This window comes from Physcomitrium patens, chromosome 1, assembly GCF_059467195.1.
Source record: "Physcomitrium patens ecotype Gransden chromosome 1, ASM5946719v1, whole genome shotgun sequence".
In the NCBI taxonomy this organism is placed as follows: Eukaryota; Viridiplantae; Streptophyta; class Bryopsida; order Funariales; family Funariaceae; genus Physcomitrium; species Physcomitrium patens.
The window spans coordinates 8,902,628-8,921,587 of NC_143410.1; the positions used below are offsets into that span (position 1 = coordinate 8,902,628).

The 18,960-nt window shown below is 37.9% G+C and overlaps 1 protein-coding gene across 1 annotated transcript; it reads right to left on the reverse strand.

The window, feature by feature from the left end:
* Window positions 1-620: 620 nt before the first annotated feature.
* On the reverse strand, window positions 621-4,733 carry LOC112283636 (uncharacterized). The gene is made up of 5 exons (XM_024522640.3): window positions 3,440-4,733; window positions 2,427-3,134; window positions 2,173-2,283; window positions 1,429-1,808; window positions 621-1,229 (listed from the first exon to the last, which is right to left on the reverse strand). The coding sequence occupies exons 1-5, from the start codon at window positions 3,917-3,919 to the stop codon at window positions 1,022-1,024; spliced, it is 1,887 nt and encodes a 628-aa protein (XP_024378408.1). The 5' UTR covers window positions 3,920-4,733; the 3' UTR covers window positions 621-1,021.
* Window positions 4,734-18,960: the final 14,227 nt, after the last annotated feature.

Genomic DNA, 18,960 nt, shown 5'->3' on the forward strand with positions numbered 1-18,960 from the left:
CAAATGTTTAATATTTTGTTTTCAACTACCATGCCTTAATTTTGAAACCGTTGAATTATGAGTGACTTACATCTCCAAACTCTTTAAATAGGAAACGTTTCATTCAACAGTTGGAATCTTAAAAGTATGGTTAACGGTTGCGTGAAATAACGGGGGACGATAACAACCCAAGTCAACAAGAAAAATGTGAACAAAAGCAGCTCGATTTAAAACTGTTGTAAAGCTATGTGCACTTGTTGAAGTATTACAAACTGGGAACATGTTAATGAATCTTAGTATTTCATATCTCACAAAACTGAGCGAACAGTTCTTTTTTGGTTTCGTGCAACACAAATAAATGTAGCCTGTGACGCCTATGACTAAGCACTTCCCGAACATTATTAATAATTAGTTCTTGTTCTACACATCAACCAGTATGGAGTGTGAACTTTTCATGAAAACTGTGAAGACTCAAGTCGGCTTCCATTCCTCTTTTATATTTTTCAAGGTATTTGGGCAGTATTTGTATATAGTGTTGAGCAGGTTAGGACGATTTCAATTGGTGATAGAACAAATACCTCACATCGATGACTTCATTTTAGGATTGAACGCTAGATTCTATCCAGTAATCCCAAGAGTAATTTGCTTGGTAACTTCCATCTTAATGAAAATATATCAAATGAATGTCATCAACCACAGGTTAATGCTTCGAACTCTGCAGAAATAAGCAATAATTTCAGTAGCCTATTTATAAGCAACGCCTGACCCTACTGGTTCAGGACGACTGCGCTGCTCTAGAACACTAAATACCACTCCTTCCCTTAGCTCATAACCCGTGGCTGACTGGCTCAGCCTTCTTTCTCCACTAGAAGTTAGTTCTGGCGAGCTTAGTGTCTACCTAAACCTACAACACTAGTCTACCTGGCCTGAATTTGCAGAATGTTGCTGATCAGCCTAAAATGCTTCTAACACAAGCTCCAATACAAACTTGGGTAACCTTCTCTGTGTAACAGAATCCAATGAAGGTACGTGGCTGATTCACCTAAACCATAGCCATACGCTCCACTCTCATCAAGTCGGAATTTACTTGTGAAGCTGGATACCTCTGATGATTATTAGAGGTAAAGCCTGAGTTGCGGAGAGAGGGAACTCTGGGCTGCCATAGTTTCCAAAGCCTGTCATGGCTTGCAGTTACAAGGAAGTCTGCCGTGGGAGACCATGCTACGTCAAATACATGATCCGAATGTGAGCTGCAACGATGGAACATACGAGTTAGGTGAAAAGATTTCTGATGGGTGGTCGTTTCCAAGTGATCAAATTAGAAAGCATGATATATGAAACATTGCAGAGGTGCCAGAGTCCTAACAGACAGCGTCAGCCAGTCAAACATGAGGTCACACTAGTCTGTTGGTATCCGGAATTTCATCCTAATATCAGAAGAACACATACCTGAGGATCTGGGCACAATCCCACGTAGCGGTGTCAAAAAGTCGGACTGTAGTGTCTCCTGATGTAGTAGCCAGGAGCTTGCCATAAGGTGAAAACACAACTCGTTTCACTTCACCTGAATGTGCCTGGAGCACAACTATTGGATGACCCATGCGCAGGTCCCAGACCCGGCATGTTTTATCGTCGCTCCCTGTTGCTAAGTACATCCCTGAATCATCAATATCTACACCTATAACATCCTCTAGGTGACCCCTAAGAGTTTGCACATCTTCACTGGTACGAGGGTCCCAAAGCTTCGCCGTGAAGTCAAAAGACGCTGTGGCCACTAAATTACCTCCGCTTGGCTGAAAGCAAACACCATAAACCCCATGTCTGTGACCCTGAGCAATAAGACATCAACCAAACAGTAACCATGGTCAGCACAAAATGGCTGATAGTTGAGGCATGTAGAATACCAAGTACTCGGCAGGTAGCCTTCAGAGCGACAACGACAATAATCTACATTACCATCTGCTTTCCAAATAAATTTCCTACTTTGCTCTCCAGGAGATTAAAAAAAATCTGACAGTATCGTCGTGTATGTCGCGCAAGAGACATTTTACTGCCTGAGACACTACAAATAGCTACCAGAACACACTAATCTCAGAAATTTTCGTAATTTAGTAAATGAGGTGCAAGAAGAAGAAGAAGAAGAATGATCAACTGTGCATGATGAAAATTCAAATTTGTACATGTTCAAATTACCTTCAAAGTAGTTACAGAGATTCCCTTTTCGGCATCCCAAATCATGCTCGTGGCATCATCTGATGCTGTTGCTAGCAGATGCGTACCTGGCTTGAATGACAATCCATTCACCTGAGATGCAACTCCCAACAAGGGTTTTACATCAGCCACATCTTAAAACCAAACACAAATCACTAGGTAACTCCGCCTAGTAAAAAAGAGCACAAGATGGAATTGTGAGCGATAATCAGAAAAGATTCGGGTGAGAAGAAAACCTCATCCGTATGGCCTTCGAGAACACGGAGGCATTCTCCAGTATCTGTATTCCACAGGCGGCAGGTCTGATCCGAGCTGACGGTCCCAACAAGGTCTCGCTTAGCTGGAGAGAATTTGACAGCATAAAGGCCGAGCAAATGACCGGAAAGTACAGCAACTTCCTCTTCCAGGTGTACATCATATACGCGACATAAGTGGTCCCATGAAGCAGTAGCCACAAGATTCCCTGATGGATTGACTGCGATCCCATGCACAGGACCAGAATGCATCGGGAATGTGTGAGCAAGTTCCCATTTAGAAGCACTAAGACGCTCTCCAACTTTTGCAGGTGCCCTTGATCCGCCTCTGACTGGAAGATACCCGGAATCAGTGTAACCAACCTGTGATATGTTGAGGTTGGTAAGATAGCTTCCCATGGCATTAATCTCACTTTCCCTATCTAATCCCTGGAGGCGAAGCTCTGAATAATAACCGCTATCCTGGGTATCACAATCAAGGTCCCACCGAGAGTTAGATGCACTTCCTCGGGGCCGAAATCCCATGTTAATGGCTTGTTTCATTACTTCATTCTCGTCAGTTAGAACTTGAACTCGCGCTGACAATTCTTGCTTGGTTTTTTCAAGCGCAGCTACTTGAACCCTGAGCCTTGCGCGCTCAACCATGACCTGTTGCCACCTCTCAGCAACTTTACCCAACACATACTTAACCTGCACGGGTAGTGAGGAAACCGCGTAAGAACACCGCGAATCATAGTCACCTTCAATTTGCTGTTGGAAAACATACACACTGTGCTCCGATGCAACAGCACGAGCTATAAATACTTATGAGATATTCAACACATGTCCTTTGAGAAACACTACAGCTCGATGATGAATAAGATCATTATCCCATCATTGACAAAACATCTCAGTTCTCGACTTTTGAAGAGACCATTATACTACCGCTTCCCTACATCATGCTAAAATCTAAGATGGCTTTGAAAACTATGATGAATATTCAAAAGGCTACTTGCCTGTACATCTTCGTTATCACAATTCCTTCGCTGCAAGCAATCAGCAACACGACCTCGATCTGCACCTGCAGCAGTCCCCTCGGCACTGCTTCTGCCTGTAGAACTCGGTTCCCCTCCTGAAATCTGAATTGCTCCGTTCTCTCCTGCACCGCTAGCTCCAACCCCACTAGACTTTGCCCCACTAGAGCCATCTCGCACCTGCCCATCTTCACATCCTGAAATCCCTAAAATCTCCCCTTCATTTTCACTGATTTCATCGTCAAAACCAAGAGAAGGCGACTGCAGCCCAGCATCATGGTCGAACAGTGCAATCAGCCCTGAAAATCCTGCTACAGTATTCCGACAGACTGGACAATTTGTTTCCGTGCGAAACCAAATAGTTGCACAATCGTGGCAAAACACATGGCCGCAGGATGTAATTCGAGCTTGCTTGCCCTGCCCTGAGGCGTTTTCGAAGCATATTTTACAGGTAAGACCCATGACGTGCCAATCCTCTCTGCTCAAAATACCATGTGATGCCTTTCAAGCATCACAGAAGGATAAGATCTCGACCGCTTCACTAATCGAGCTTCGCAACGCCAAGTTCGCGAACAAGAACTCCATCCGGTCTACACCCTCATCAGTTTCAACTCTAATTTCACCGAAAATCTCTACAGCATACCACTTAACACCACTTCTCGGGCTCCGTCCGTCCCCAGATAATCTGCCCCGAAAACCCCTACCCGGTTCCCATAATCAACGAGTCACCCACAACCAATAACGCCGCCGATTCAACTTATCGAACCCATGCCAATTACTTCAAACGTGCAACATCAAGAGCAGCCTCTAGCTCTATTCAAGCACTCACTTCATTATCTGCATATATCTAACCCTGAAATCACAACATCGATCAGCGAAAGCCCACACCCGGCCAACACATATCACATCCAATCCCTCAAATACCATAATCTATAACCTAGGATCCTTCATCAATTCACGGAAATTCCCATAAAGACGGAAAACTAGTACGACCTCCCACCTGGACCCCAAAGCCTTAAAAACCCAGCTTCCACACAAACACTCAACCGACTTAGTCCACTTCAACCACAAACCAAAGATCTCAAACCTCCTGATCTCCAGTCATGCTAAAACCTCAAACCAGTGCAAACGCTCAATATTCACAGCAAAAGCCATGGGACACCGGCCTAATCCATAACCACGGCCATTTCAACATTTCAAAGCACAGAACAAGCCTAAGCCCGAGCTGCCTGTACTTCGAGAATGCCTGCCACCCCCTCCTGCTCACAGCCCGAAAAACGCGAGAATTGGACCGTCTCTCATGCCACGTTTGGCATTGACAAAGATTGGTAAACGCGATGAGAAATATTGTTCACCAATGCACGCGAATAATACTAAGGTGTCTTCCAGCCCTGCCGAACCCTAAACCGGCCACTAATGAAGCTGGCCTTCCCCGGAAGAGGGGGAAGAACGGTCTCGGTTTTCAGATTGTGAGAACTTGTCGATTTCTCATTTGTAGGATGGAAATAGCTTTTGTCAGCGATTAGTGCAAATCATGGCCAGAGGACCTGTTCTTCTACCCAAATGAAAAAAGTCCAATCACATAAAAAATTCAACACAGGTTTTTGATTTTGTTTTGGAATATTCACACTTGGTTTTTGTTGAGAATGTTTTGGAGAGACACAAGAGTTGCTAGAAGTAATATTGCACTCAGGTACAATTGCACACATTCACACAAGAAAACAAGAGTATATTGATATGGTTGTTTCTTATATACAAACAAAAGGAGAGAAGATAAAATAGTTTTTCCAAACACTGTAGTTAGAGTATTTATTGTAAACTACAATAAATTTTATGGAGAGTGTTGGCTATATTTAATGCTCTGAACACTCCTCCTCACTTGTCATAATATTTATATAACAAAAAAATTGCATAGAATTATGATTTATACTTTTCAGTAATCTTGCAAGATCAACAATTGTTGCCTTATTAAAACCTTATTAAAACCTAATCTAAAAAAGCCTTACTGTATTCAAGGATAAATCCATAGATGAAGGAAAAAGAATACATCATTTTTTTTTAATTATTTAAAGAATTCATTAATTTTCTAGCTTAAGAAAAGCAAATTGCTACATGCCAATGCCATAAGTAAGTCAACAATGGTTGCACAAAGGAAGAGCTTTGGTGAAGAGATCACCAAGGTTATTTGCATATTTAATTTTCTTGATTTTAAGTGCTTGATTAGTAACCTAGTCATGGATATAACCAAAATACTTTGGATCAGTATGCTTTCTCCTATCGCCTTTAATGAAACCAATTTGCATTTGCACAACACAAACACTATTGTTTTCATATAAGATAGTTGGAAAATCATCATATGAAAGTCCACAGGTTGTTTGAATGAGTTTATCAATCAATTGCAATCAAATGCATTCTCGAGATGCTTTATATAAGGCAATAATTTTTGCATAGTTGGATGAAGTTGCAATTATAATTTGTTTTACTAATTTCTATGATAATATAGCTATATGTCTTAAGAATACATAGCTTGTTTGAGATTTAGCTATTGCTATATCAAATTTATATCATGTATCACAATATCCAATCAATTTTAGATTTATAGATTATGTATAATATAATCTCATTTATTAGATAAAGTGCTTCAATTACTACAAGGTATGTGAGATTATCTCTAAGATTATGTGTAATATAATCTCATAGATGGTAGTATTTTTTTCTATGAGATTTAATAGATCACTTGTAAACTTATTTGTAATTAAATAATCTCAAAGACGTTGATACCAAAAAAATTGCATCTAAATTGTTTTAGACCATACATGGCCTTGTGTAATTTCATACCACAATATTGTCTTGGAGCAAGTACATTTGGAATTTTTGTTTTCAAACCAAGTGGAAATTTTATATAAATATTTGTAACAAGAGAATTATATAGGTATATAGTTACCACATTCATGAAATGCATCTCAACGGTGGCATGAATTGCCATTCCAATATTTTATCAAAATGTAATTGAATCTATAATTAGAGAATATGTGGATTTATAATCAATGCTAAACCGTTGGATAAATCCTTTGGCAACAAGATGAGTTTTGTAGCAGATTATTTTATCCTTAGTATCTCACTTGCATATTAATATCAACTTACATCCTATAGAGCAAGATGTAAGAGTATCCATAATTAGACCAAAGACTTTCTTCTTACTCAAAGAGGCATACTTGTCATCAATGGTAGTTTTTTTATTTCAACTAGTCAAAGCAATGCATTGCTTCCTTGATGGTTTGAGATTCAAGAACCTTTTCTTTGTAAAAAAAGAGCTTTTATAATCATGCATGTAAATGGTTTATTTATTATAATAGATGTCTATCCCAAATATCATTTGTAGTATAATATTGAACAGATAATTTTATATTCAACTTGATTTTATTCCTCCTTATTTTAAGGTTTTCTATTACATGAAGTGAAGATATAATTTCTATGGACATATCATCATTAATTGATGGTCTTATAGGTTTAATAGGAACTTCTACAAAAACAATACCAAAATCAATACATGTTATAGCCTTCTTCTGATGTGATTGTTTATTTAGTCCAAAAGTCTTTTTAATTTTTGATGTTATAACTTGAGATATATTAGTTAGTGGTATTGCAATTTAAGCATGTGCCTTTTGAGCCTCATTAATAGGAACTTTTATAATCAGAGGCACATCATTGAAGCCATTAGATGTTTCATTTGCAATCCATTTTAGATACAAAATCTTAGCAACTTCAATTTTAGTTAAAGATATTTTAGGATCACAATTCATTTTAAACATTCTTGGTACTCCAAATACAAGTACTATATTTCTTTATTGATTAGATATTCTTCCTCAAAGAGATGAAAATACTTTCTTTTCAAAATAAAAATTTTAAAAATGTGGACGTAATAATAAGCCAATTGATGAATCAACAATAAAAATTATGTTTGGTGAATCAAAACCAACATATATATCTTCTCATCAATGAATTCTAATGGTATGCTGTTGCGGTTATGATATTAGAATCCAAGCACAGCAATCAAATATTTATAAGTGAAATATATTTGGAACTTGATTTGAAATGAGTTCTTATGGTGTAATAATTTTAAGAAGAGAAGGACAAAGGTGTATTAATACTATTGTATGTAAAACTGCATGACTCCACTTAGATGCAAATAAATTTGCTTGAAGAAAGAGTAGTCGGGTAATGAGTTATATACACTTTATAATTAACTTTATAAGTCCATTTTGAATATGTTCATATGGAACTTAATATATCAATTCCATCCTTCTTGCAGTATAATAGTCTTTAAAAGACTTTGATACAAATTCTTTTGCATTGTCCATACACAATCTTTTGATAGGATAATTAAGAAATTATGCTAAAAAATGAATAAGCATAGATATAAGATTGGCAAATACCATGTTTTGGATTGATAATAATGAAATATGTGATTGTTTCTCTAATGCATCAACAAGGATCAAAAAATAATAAAATGGTCTTCATATTGGATGAATAGGACCACAAATATCACCATGCAACCTTTTAAGCATTGGTGGTAATTTTCATAGAAGTTTTTAAATTGAAGGCTGGGAAAACATCTTATCTTGTACACATGCACAACATAATTCTATAGAATTTGTATCTGAAAGTCTTAAATTATGCCTAATTATATATGAAATTATCTTCCATAATAATGTGGATCCTAAATGTCTCAATTGTCCATGCTAGAGAGAAATATGACTCTTTATAATAGATGATGTATAATTAAATACAAATAAAAGTTAGAATACAATCGAGTATAAATAATTTATTATAACAAAGGTTTTTTCAACAAATTTATGATTTTGTGCAAAAACCAAAACCTTCCTACCTACCTAGATTGGCAATTGAAAGATAATAACTATTGGCATGCACATCTTCATAGTTAATCAAATTTCAAAGTATTGAGGGTGCAAACATTGCATGTTTATATTTTATGATAGAGGCCATAGCTAATTTTACCATTGCTATTCTCTCTTGGAAACAAAACGCATTTGTTTTAGCTATGGTCATCAAATTTTTAGTTTGTCAAGTTGAATATTTTTTTGTAAAAAAATATATATTACATAGGATAGTATGTATTGTTCTATAATCAATGAGTGCATCATTTGACTCACCATTAAAGATTTTGTCATTTATATAAGCCTCTAAATCATTAACAATAATTGAGTCAATGGATGCATCTTTGGTATGAACTTTACGAACTTGAACTAGAAATTTCTTATTTTTTTAGTATATTTTAACAAAATATTTTGAAGTATGACATTCTAGAATAGGTAAATAAAATTTGTGATAAGTTATTGGTTGGTTATTGACAACCTTGAGAATTAGACTGATGGCTGGGCAGTTTAGGTGGTAACAGTAGGTTGTTAGTAGAATAAATGGTTAAGAATTCAAAGGGTCATAACCTTTGGAATCCGTTGGCCGAAAGATCATCTTTTGATAGGATAAATAAGTTGAGAGTCGTAAGCCAAGAGCCAGACTGAGAGTTGTAAGCCGAGAGCCAAACTGAGAGTTATAAGTTGGGGTAAGCTTAGTACTACCTCTTTGTTTTCTTTATTATTTTCTTATGAAGAATTGTGATTGAGAGAAGTATTGTTGAATTGATAATCGTAGAATGGATTATGGATTGAATTAAGATGGAAGTAGTAAGCCTCGATGTTTTGTAGTTTGATAATTGATTTCAGATAGCCAGAGTACAGTCAATTGTGATACTAACAGATCCAATTCATATAACCAATCTTTCCCCGTATTTGAACCCACTTCTATTAATTCAATTGCTTTAGTCTACTGAAGCTTGAACGCAATGAGAACAACATTTTGGCATCACTATCGGAAAAATGATAGCAATATGAAATGTTAGAAATTGATTGTATGGGAGATGGAATTATATGTTGAATGAGAACATGAGAAGAACAAGTTTTAGGATTACAAATATGTGAGTTATAATTTAAGGCAGTATTAATTTTGTAAAGAAGAATGAAAGATTATGAGTGATAATGATGGAGGGGAGGATTATCAAAGAATTAATCGACAAACAAAAGAAAGATAAGAGCAATTACGCATAAGAAATATCCTACGGAAATAACAAAAAGAAATTGCATGTCTAAAAAAAACCAAAGGAAGAAAAATTCAGATTCAAATAGTAAGGAAACTAGTGATAACACCAATGGCCGCGAAAGTGTCAGAAGAACCAATTGCAGTACAAATGGGAGCAGTAGGAGACCAAACTACAAGTGTGGCACTATTACCTACTTTTAGTGGTTGGTCGGACTTTGATCCCGATCACCATATATCTCAATTCTTGACAGCTTGCGTGGTTAATAATGGTAGAACTGAAGATATTTGATTGAGATGGTTGCCAGCAACTTTAAAAGATACAGCTTTTGAATGGTATATCCAGCAACCAATGGATAGATTTTCCAATTGGGAGGCCTTGAGGAATGCCTTCCTAATCCATTTTAGACCAATTCGAGTTGAAGATCGACTTCAAGAAAGTTTTATGAATAGCAAGATGTTTGCGAGAAAATCCGTACAGTCCTATTATGGCCGGATCACGGATATACTTCGTAAATGGTCAAATAATCAAATGCCAGATGTGTTTATATTGTCAATATTAATTAACAGTTTGCATCCACCAGAATTGAAAATGTTTGTAAAAGAGGCTCGACCAGCTACGATAGAGGCATCATTGGTACAAGCAAAGATATGGGAAGAATGTCATTGTGACCAATTGTTAACAATGAGGGCCATGATGATTCCAAGTTGAGGAAGCCAACAAATACAACTAGGAAATGTGTCGATGGGTAATTATCTATAAATGGCTGTCTCCAATGTGAAGAATGTTATGTTGCAACAACCAATTAGTGCTACACCACTCCAAGCAATAGCGCCAATAATGATGACACCTTATTTCAGATCGCCAATCTATCAACAACCAGAGTTGTTTACAAATGCGATTGTTAAAGATCCAAATGAAGCCCTGTTATTAAATCTAATAAAGGAGATGGAAGAATTGGCTGTGAATTTGCCTAAAGATAAGAAGAAATGACATAAGCCTTCTAATACGAGACCTAATTTATAGTATAATAATTGTAAGGAACAAAGTCATTTTGATATGGAATGTCCATCACCCAGAGAAACGGATGTTCAATGTACATTTTGTGGAGGAAAGCACCCTACCCAAAACTACTGGCATTTACAAAGCCAACAATAATTCAGTAATCAGACCATGATCCCACCAACTCAATGGAAAGTCAATCAAGTTCAAACAAGAAATATGTATGGATGGAATGAAAATCGATCTAATCGAAAAAAATGAACATTCAATAATTTTCAAAGTTCCAATTTCAATCAGGGGTCTGTATCAAATCCTAGAACTACATGAAGGAGCAGTAAAGGTATCAGCAATATGCTCCACTGACATCATCGAACCAAGTATCTTTTGTACAAACGAGACAACCAAGATCATTTTCTAACCCTATATGGAATAAGCCTAGTAGGTATATACCAATGGAGACATCCAATATGTGAGATGGGAGTACAAGAAGACCACTTTGTTATTTTCGTTGCAGACAGATTGGTCATTATGCCAATGAATGTCCCAATCCTAGAGCCAGTGACAATTTTGCGCCAGTATGTGCGAATTGTAAGCAATTGAGACATACTTATCAGCAATGTAATACTCCATTCAATTTCAATAATCGAAATCAGCGGATCCAAAGCTAAGGAAAAATAGAGGAGGTAAATCAAGGTCCTGAAGATTCACCAGTTCATCGGGTAGAAGTAGTCCAAGCTATCCATAGAAGAAGTCAACAAAAGGAGAAAGGACCAATTCAACATTTGGGTGATCCTAAAGCAAAGAGCCAATTGGATCCAATTACGGGAACCCTATGACATTTTGAAGGATCTAGACGCTATTTGGCCTTGTATTTCTATGAAGCAACTTCTAGCAGTCGCACCAGAGTCTCGTTCTACATTAAATTCATCATTAATATGGCATAAGCAACGCAATAAGAAAGTTTGTGAAGTCAGTTTGAACCCTGATCCAAGTGCACCAACCATCGATGTTTCAATTGATGGTGTTATGATCTCGGGTATTCAGGTGGATGGTGGTTCTAGTGTCAATTTAATGAATGCTGATACAATGGATGCTTTAGATTTGGAATACTTAATATCCACAACATTGGTATTACGGATGGCTGATAATAGCCGAGTTAACTCAATGGATATTTTACGGATTGTTCAAACTATAATTATTGGTATTGCATATGAAATTGTCTACATCATCTTTCGGTTATAACGTTCGACTTTATTGTATCCAATTTTATTGAAACAACCTTGGCTTTATCAAGCGAAGGCCAAGAATGATTGGGGTCAGGGTACTTTGACAATAGGCAAGGGCGGAGATAAAATGGTGTTACAAATGTATGCAGTACACTATCACGGAGAATCTCAATTGCCAGCATGTGACTTGACGTCAGATGATGAGCTTAGCGCTGATGATGATGCAGTAGCACTGATTACGGAGGCATCCGTCAAAGCAGACCAACACCCTGGAGTGGTGTACCAATGTGGCGGTCCGTAGAAGTACTTGATATACTTGATGGATTTGGAAATCTCTGCTAAAGTTAGTATTGATTAGATGACCAAGTATGATGTGCACCATGTAAATGCCGTGGACACAGGATTGAGTACTTGGCACATATGGGACTTACTGACTGATTATAAACTAGTGCGGGGGTTGAAATTGAACATCGCCAGTGCACCTTTCTATCAAACTATCAACTTGGCAACCACAGTAGAGCCTCGGACAATTAAGGTCTATGAAGGTATTAAAGAACAAGAGTTGACCTACTGGACAGAATTTTTCTTGCATCATAAATCCGCTTTTGCTTGGACTTATGTTGATCTAAAAGGTATCTCTGCTGAAGTCTGTGAGCATCGTATCATTTTAGAGGAGAATGCTAAATCGATAAGGCAGAGGCAACATCGCCTTAATCTTAAATATTCCCTCATGGTGAAGGAAGAATTAGACAAGCTTCTTGTAGTTGATTTTATTTATCCGGTACCAAATAGTGAGTGGATTTTTCCAATTGTTATGGTACCAAAAAAGAATAGAAAAGTTTGCATCTGTCAAGATTTCTAAAAATTAAATGCGGCCACCAAGAAAGATTACTTCCCATTGGACAGTATGGGTAACATATTGTCATTATCACCAGATAGTAAAAGAATAGGAGTAGGGCACCAGTTAAAGTCATTCTGTGGTGTTATTTTGGATTGGCTGAAGTGCCATTTTTTTGTATTTCTTGTGTTTTCAAGAGTAGTAGTTTCAGTTAAGAGTTAATAGTGAAGAGCTGGTCACGAGTGTCGATTGAAGATGTTCCAGAATGGATGAGTCAGCAACAGTAATAATTGGAACTTTGGGATGTCTAAATCTTGAAATTGGAAGCTCAAGTCCGTGAATTGGACGAGTATAATGAAGATCTCTCAAACTAGTTGAAGAAGGAGTCGATGGACAGACTGGAGGAGGAGGAAGAAGATTTGCAATTGGAACTAGATTCGATGGAATGCACATTTGATAATGCAGCAAATGAACAATTGCATGGGCCAGAAGAAGTAGTACTTTTGTAGAGTTTTATTTAGTAGTTTTTAGATAGATAACAATTGTGTGTTTGCGAGGATACTACACAATTAGGAGTGGAGCTATGTAGAATAGTTAAATAAACTTTGTGATAAGTTACTAGTTGATTATTGACAACCTTGAGAATTAAACTGATGGCTAGGTAGTTTAACTGGCAATAATAGATTATTAGTGGAATAAATGGTTAAAAATTCAAAGGGTCATAACCTTTGGAATCTGCTAGCCAACAGATCATCTTTTGGTAGGATAAATAGGTTGAGAGTCGTAAGCCGAGAGCCAGACTGAGAGTCATAAGCCAAGCTAAGCTTGGTGCTATTTCTTTATTTTTTTTATTATTTGCTTATGAAGAATTGTGATTGAGAGAAGTTTTATTAAATTGATAATCGTAGAATAGATTATAAATTGAATTAAGACAGAAGTAGTAAGCCTCAGTATTTTGTAGTTTGATAATTGATTTCAAATAATCAGAGTATAGTTAATTGTGATACTAACAGACCCAATTCATATAATCAGTCTTTCCTCGTGCTTGAATCCACTTTTATTAGTTCAATTGCTTTGGTCCACTCAAGCTTGAATGCAATGGGAACAACAAACATATATCAAAGAGATGAATCTTGAAGAAAGAAATCCTTAATATACTCTTGTGTCATTCAAAAGTACTAAAAAGTCACTTAAAGATGATATAATATTAAACTAAAATGCCTAATGCCAAAGACAAGAAGACTAGAAAGTCTTGAAATAAGACTAAAAATTAAAAAGGCATTGACAAGAATTAAGAAGGCTTTACTCTTCCCTCTATATATACTCTTAACTAGGAGCTATATCGCGATGTCCTTTAAGACCTCCAAAATGTATGTTAGGGACATAGTCCTTAGAACCTTCTAGAGACAAGTTTCTAAAACCTTCTAGAAGTAAGTCTCTAGAATCTTCTAGAAGCTTCTTAGTTAGTAGAAGATGTTAGGGACATAGTCCTTAGAACCTTTTAGAGACAAGTTTCTAGAACCTTCTAGAAACAAGTCTCTGAAACCTTCTAGAAGCTTTCTAGTTGGTAGAAGTTACTTGAAAAGCTTCCTAAATAGAAGTATATATTGGAATCGAGGCTGAAGAGTTCTTCAGTCTCAACAACACATCTCTTGGGCTCTAGCTCTCCTCTCTGGTGTTGTTCTTGTATTCATCTGATTAATCTAGTTCTTGCCAGTTCTTCTTGAACTTCTTGTTAGATCTCGAGCCTATATTTCTGTGTCCGTGACAATTTGTCGAGACTTCACTCACCTCAGATATCAGAGCTAGTTTCTTCCTTGTTAGAGTGCGGATTACTCCTCTGCTTGAAAGTATACTAGCATTTTAGAGGTTGCGGATTATCCTCTTCTAAACTAATACTTCTTTTGTTACAATATTGGAGTCTTATTCTTCTTGGAGAAAGTGGATTACTCTTTTTCTTGAAGCTCTTAAGGCATTTTAGAGGTTGCGGAGTACCCTCCTCTAAACCAATATTGTCTTCTTGTAGAGTCATTTCTGTCCTTCTCTTAGAATGGCCGGAGGCCAAGACATTAGTACAACAGAAAGTTCAGAGTCCAAGTTGGATGCTATCATGAATGCCCTTACTACGTTATCGCAAAGAACTACAGAGATTAAAGGAGTCGTGGCAAGGCTTCATAATGATGGAGCATCTGGGATGGCACAATCTAGGTTGTACCAGCCTCAAACTTCTACACTTGGAGAAGCAACTTTGCCTCAGGTTCAACAAGCACCGCTGGTTCTACAACATAAGGAGCCATGAGTTAGCCTTCCGAATAATTTTCATGGTATGCATTCCAAGTTTCAAGGATTCGTCAATCAAATCAAGTTGATAACAGTTTTACAGCCCGAATGCTATCCAATGGAGGAGTCACATATTGGGCTTGTTGGAATCTTACTTACAAGGCAAGCTCTATCATAGTTTGCTCCTTTGTTTGAGAAACGATCGTCCATACTAAACAACTTTGAAACCTTTTTGGAGGCATTTGCGGAAGCATTTGGTGAACACGATAAGGTTCGATGGGCTACAACAAAGATCTGGTCACTACGACAAGGAATGCGCTCTATATTAGTCTATGCATCGGACTTCAAGCAATTAGCATGCGACATCAATTGGGACGAAGAAGCGTTGATGAGTCAATTCTATTGGGGTTTAAGGGACGATATGAAGGATTTGCTGTTAACTCTTCTTGATCCGCAAATGCTCAACGAAGATTTTAACGAAGCTGTGAAATGCGATAATTGCCTATTCCAACGTCGCCAAGACCAACATTCAAGACAACATACGATTCACCACGCCGCAACTATATCGGCAAGCAGTGTGAATTCACATTCAGAGGTAGAAGACATGCAAATTGATGCGGTATGTGTCAAATTCCTTACTCTAGAAGAAAAAAAGCGACACATGGAGGAAGCTCTATGCTTGTATTGCGGTGAAGAAGGCCACAAAGTTGGAAACTGTCCCAAGAAGCAAAATCGACGTATTATCAGGACTAGGGGCGCGTTTGTTCAAGAAAACGATGATGCCCAGCCACAATAAGAACCATGCGGCTGGACATTGAAACATCGCAACAACAACCAGGTTCCTTTCTTTCTGCTCAACCTGCCCTTTGCTTTACAATCCCTTTACTTATTGGCCCTCAGAAACTGAGAACCTTAGCATTATTAGATTCAGGAGCATCTGCTTGTTTCTTAGACGAAGAAGTTGCAAAGCGTCATAAGATCCCTTTAGTACAAAAATCCAAACCTATTCACGTTGAGGTCATAGATGGACGACCTTTATTGTCTGGTAGTGTCACCCATGAATCAGAACCTATAGAAGTGACGTCTAAGGGCTATAGTAATCATATTATTTTCAATATTATTAGAACCCCATCAAATCTTGTTATTCTTGGTCTTTCCTAGTTGAAAAAGCATAATCCATCCATAGATTGGATGTTGCGAAAGATGACCTTTCCCACAAAACTACCCAAGAACAAGCCTAGTAAAAAATCTCGAATAGAGAAATCTTTATTCATTGGAGCAAGAGCATTTATAAAATCGTCTAAGGAAGGCACACCATTTGTCATTTATGTGGCTCCAACTACCAGGGAGAAGATCTCGATAGTAAGTATATCGGAGCAATATAAGGATTTTAAAGACGTGTTTCAAAAGAAGAATGTCGACATGCTACTGGAACACTGACCATATGATTGCGCCATAGACTTGTAGGAAGGAGCACAACCGCCTTTTGGCCCAATCTACAATCTATCGCAGATGGAGTTGGCAGAGTTGCGGAAGTATATCGATGAGAATCTAGCCAAGAACTTCATCCGTCATTCAAAATCGTTAGCTGGAGCACCCATCTTATTTGTGAAGAAGAAAGATGGCTTGTTGCGGATGTGCATGGACTATTGAGGCCTCAACAAGGTAATAAAGAAAAATCGTTATCCGTTATCCTTGATTTTTGGTCTCTTAGAACAACTTGGACGTTCAAGGAACTTTATAAAAATTGATGTAAGGGGAGCTTACAACCTCGTACGAATCAAGGAAGGAGATGAGTGGAAGACAGCATTCCATACAAGGTATGGCCATTTTGAGTATAATGTCATGCCCTTTGGTCTTACCAATGCTCTAGCGGTCTTTCAACATATGATGAATGACATTTTTCAAGAGCGCCTTGACGATTTTGTTGTCATCTATTTGGATGATATTTTGATATTCTCTAAAAATGAGGAAGAGCATGAAAAGCACGTTCATTTGGTCTTGGAGAAACTACGCGAGCGAGGACTATATGCCAAGTTGGAGAAAAGTTTATTTCACCAAATAGAGATGGAGTTTGTGGGGTTTGTTGCGACTACGGAAGGCTTGAAGATGGATCCCAAGAAGGTGGAAGCAATCGTGTCCTGGGAGGTTTCAAAGACGGTTAGAGACGTACAATGCTTTCTTGGTTTTGCCAACTTCTATCGGATCTTCATCAAGAATTACTTTCAAGTTACTGCTCCTCTCACTCGATTGACATGCAAGAATAAGCTAGAATGGGGACCTCTAGTGGAGAAGGCGTTTCAAGACCTGAAGACCTCATTTACTACGGCTCCAATCTTGGTACATCCAGACTTTACAAAGGCCTTTTATTTAGAAACTGATGCTTCGGATTTTGCTTTGGAAGCTGTACTTTCACAAATGGGAGAAGACAAGAAGCTCCATTTGGTTGCATTCTATTCTCAAAAGTTCTCTGCTGCTCAAATCAATTATGAGATTCACGATAACGAACTTCTTGCTATAGTGGATTCTTTCCAAGAATGGCATCACTTTCTTGAAGGAGCTGCACACCTAATGACCGTATACACAGATCACAAGAATTTGGAGTATTTCATGTCGACTCAAGTTCTAAATCGACGTCAAGCTCAATGGAGTATGTTGCTATCTAGGTTCAATTTTGTTATCACTTATCGACCTGGAAAGCAGCATGGACTATCTAATGCCTTATCAAAGAGATTGTATCTTGTACCAAAGGTTGGAGAAGCAGCGTTTGATCAACAATGTATGACGTTGTTGAAGCCAAGGTAATTTAAGCTTTGCGCTACTATTGTACCAATTGATGCTGACTTCTTGAATCACGTACGTGTCGCGACCATTAAAGATTCAGTAGCCATTGATATCAAGCAGCGTGCCAATGACGACAAACTCAATGTGGAGGGAGATCTTTTATACTTTGAGGAGCGATTGTATATCTCAAAAGGACCAGCACGACTCCGAGTTCTTCAATCTCGCCACGATTTTCCAGTTGCGGGACATTTTGGATTCAATAAGACCTTGGAGCTTATTTCTCGAGATTTTTGGTGGCTCCAAATGTAGAAGGATGTGAAAAATTTTGTCCTCTCCTGTAACATCTGTTCAAGATCCAAGAATCATCGGCATCGCCCTTATGGACTCGTACAGCCATTGTCGATTCCACGTCGACTATGGTCTTCAGTTTCCATGGACTTCATCATGGACCTACCATCATCGAATTCATTTGACAGCATCTTTGTTGTGGTAGATCGGCTTACAAAGATGGCGCACTTTGTTCCTTGCAAGAAGACATTGTGTAGTGAAGTCACAGCAAGGCTCTTTCTCGATAATGTGTATCGATATCATGGACTACCAGATGATATCGTATCAGATCAAGGAACCCAATTCGTATCAAAGTTTTGGAGATCTCTCTTTGAGATACTGAAGGTGGATATCAAGTTTTCTTCGGCTTTTCATCCTCAAACTGACGGCCAAACGGAACGGGTGAACCAAGTCTTGGAACAATACTTACGATGTAGCATCAACTATCAACAAGACAATTGGACCACATATCTGCTGGTAGCCGAGTTTGCATATAACAACACCCTCTATGCGTTGACTCAATACACACCATTCTTTTCCAACTATGGGTATCATCCAAAGCTTGATTTATTGAGTCCGTCAACAAATAACAATCCAGCAACTGAAGGATTTGCGAAACAACTATCAGAGCTTCAAAATACGTTGAAGCTTCAAATACAATCCGCTCAAGAATCCTACAAGGCGTTTGCAGATAGATTTCAGAATCAAGCACCTACTTTCAAAATTGGAGATAAAGTATGGCTTCTTTGACGGAATATCAAGATCAAGCGACCATGTGATAAGTTGGACTATCGAAGATTGGAACCATTTATCATCCAGAAGCAAATCAATCTAGTAGCGTACCGTTTGGAATTATCGGCTTCTATAAAGGTACATCCAGTCTTTCATGTTTCTCTATTGCAGCCTTATCGAGTCGTCTTTTCTTGGAAGA

Coding starts and splice junctions, on each gene's coding strand:
- LOC112283636 (XM_024522640.3), bottom strand. CDS start 3,919: ATGGGTCTTACCTGTAAAATATGCTTCGAAAACGCCTCAGGGCAGGGC. Junction 3,135..3,439: donor GTGATAACGAAGATGTACAG/GCAAGTAGCCTT, acceptor CTACCCGTGCAG/GTTAAGTATGTGTTGGGTAA. Junction 1,230..1,428: donor GATTGTGCCCAGATCCTCAG/GTATGTGTTCTT, acceptor CCATCGTTGCAG/CTCACATTCGGATCATGTAT.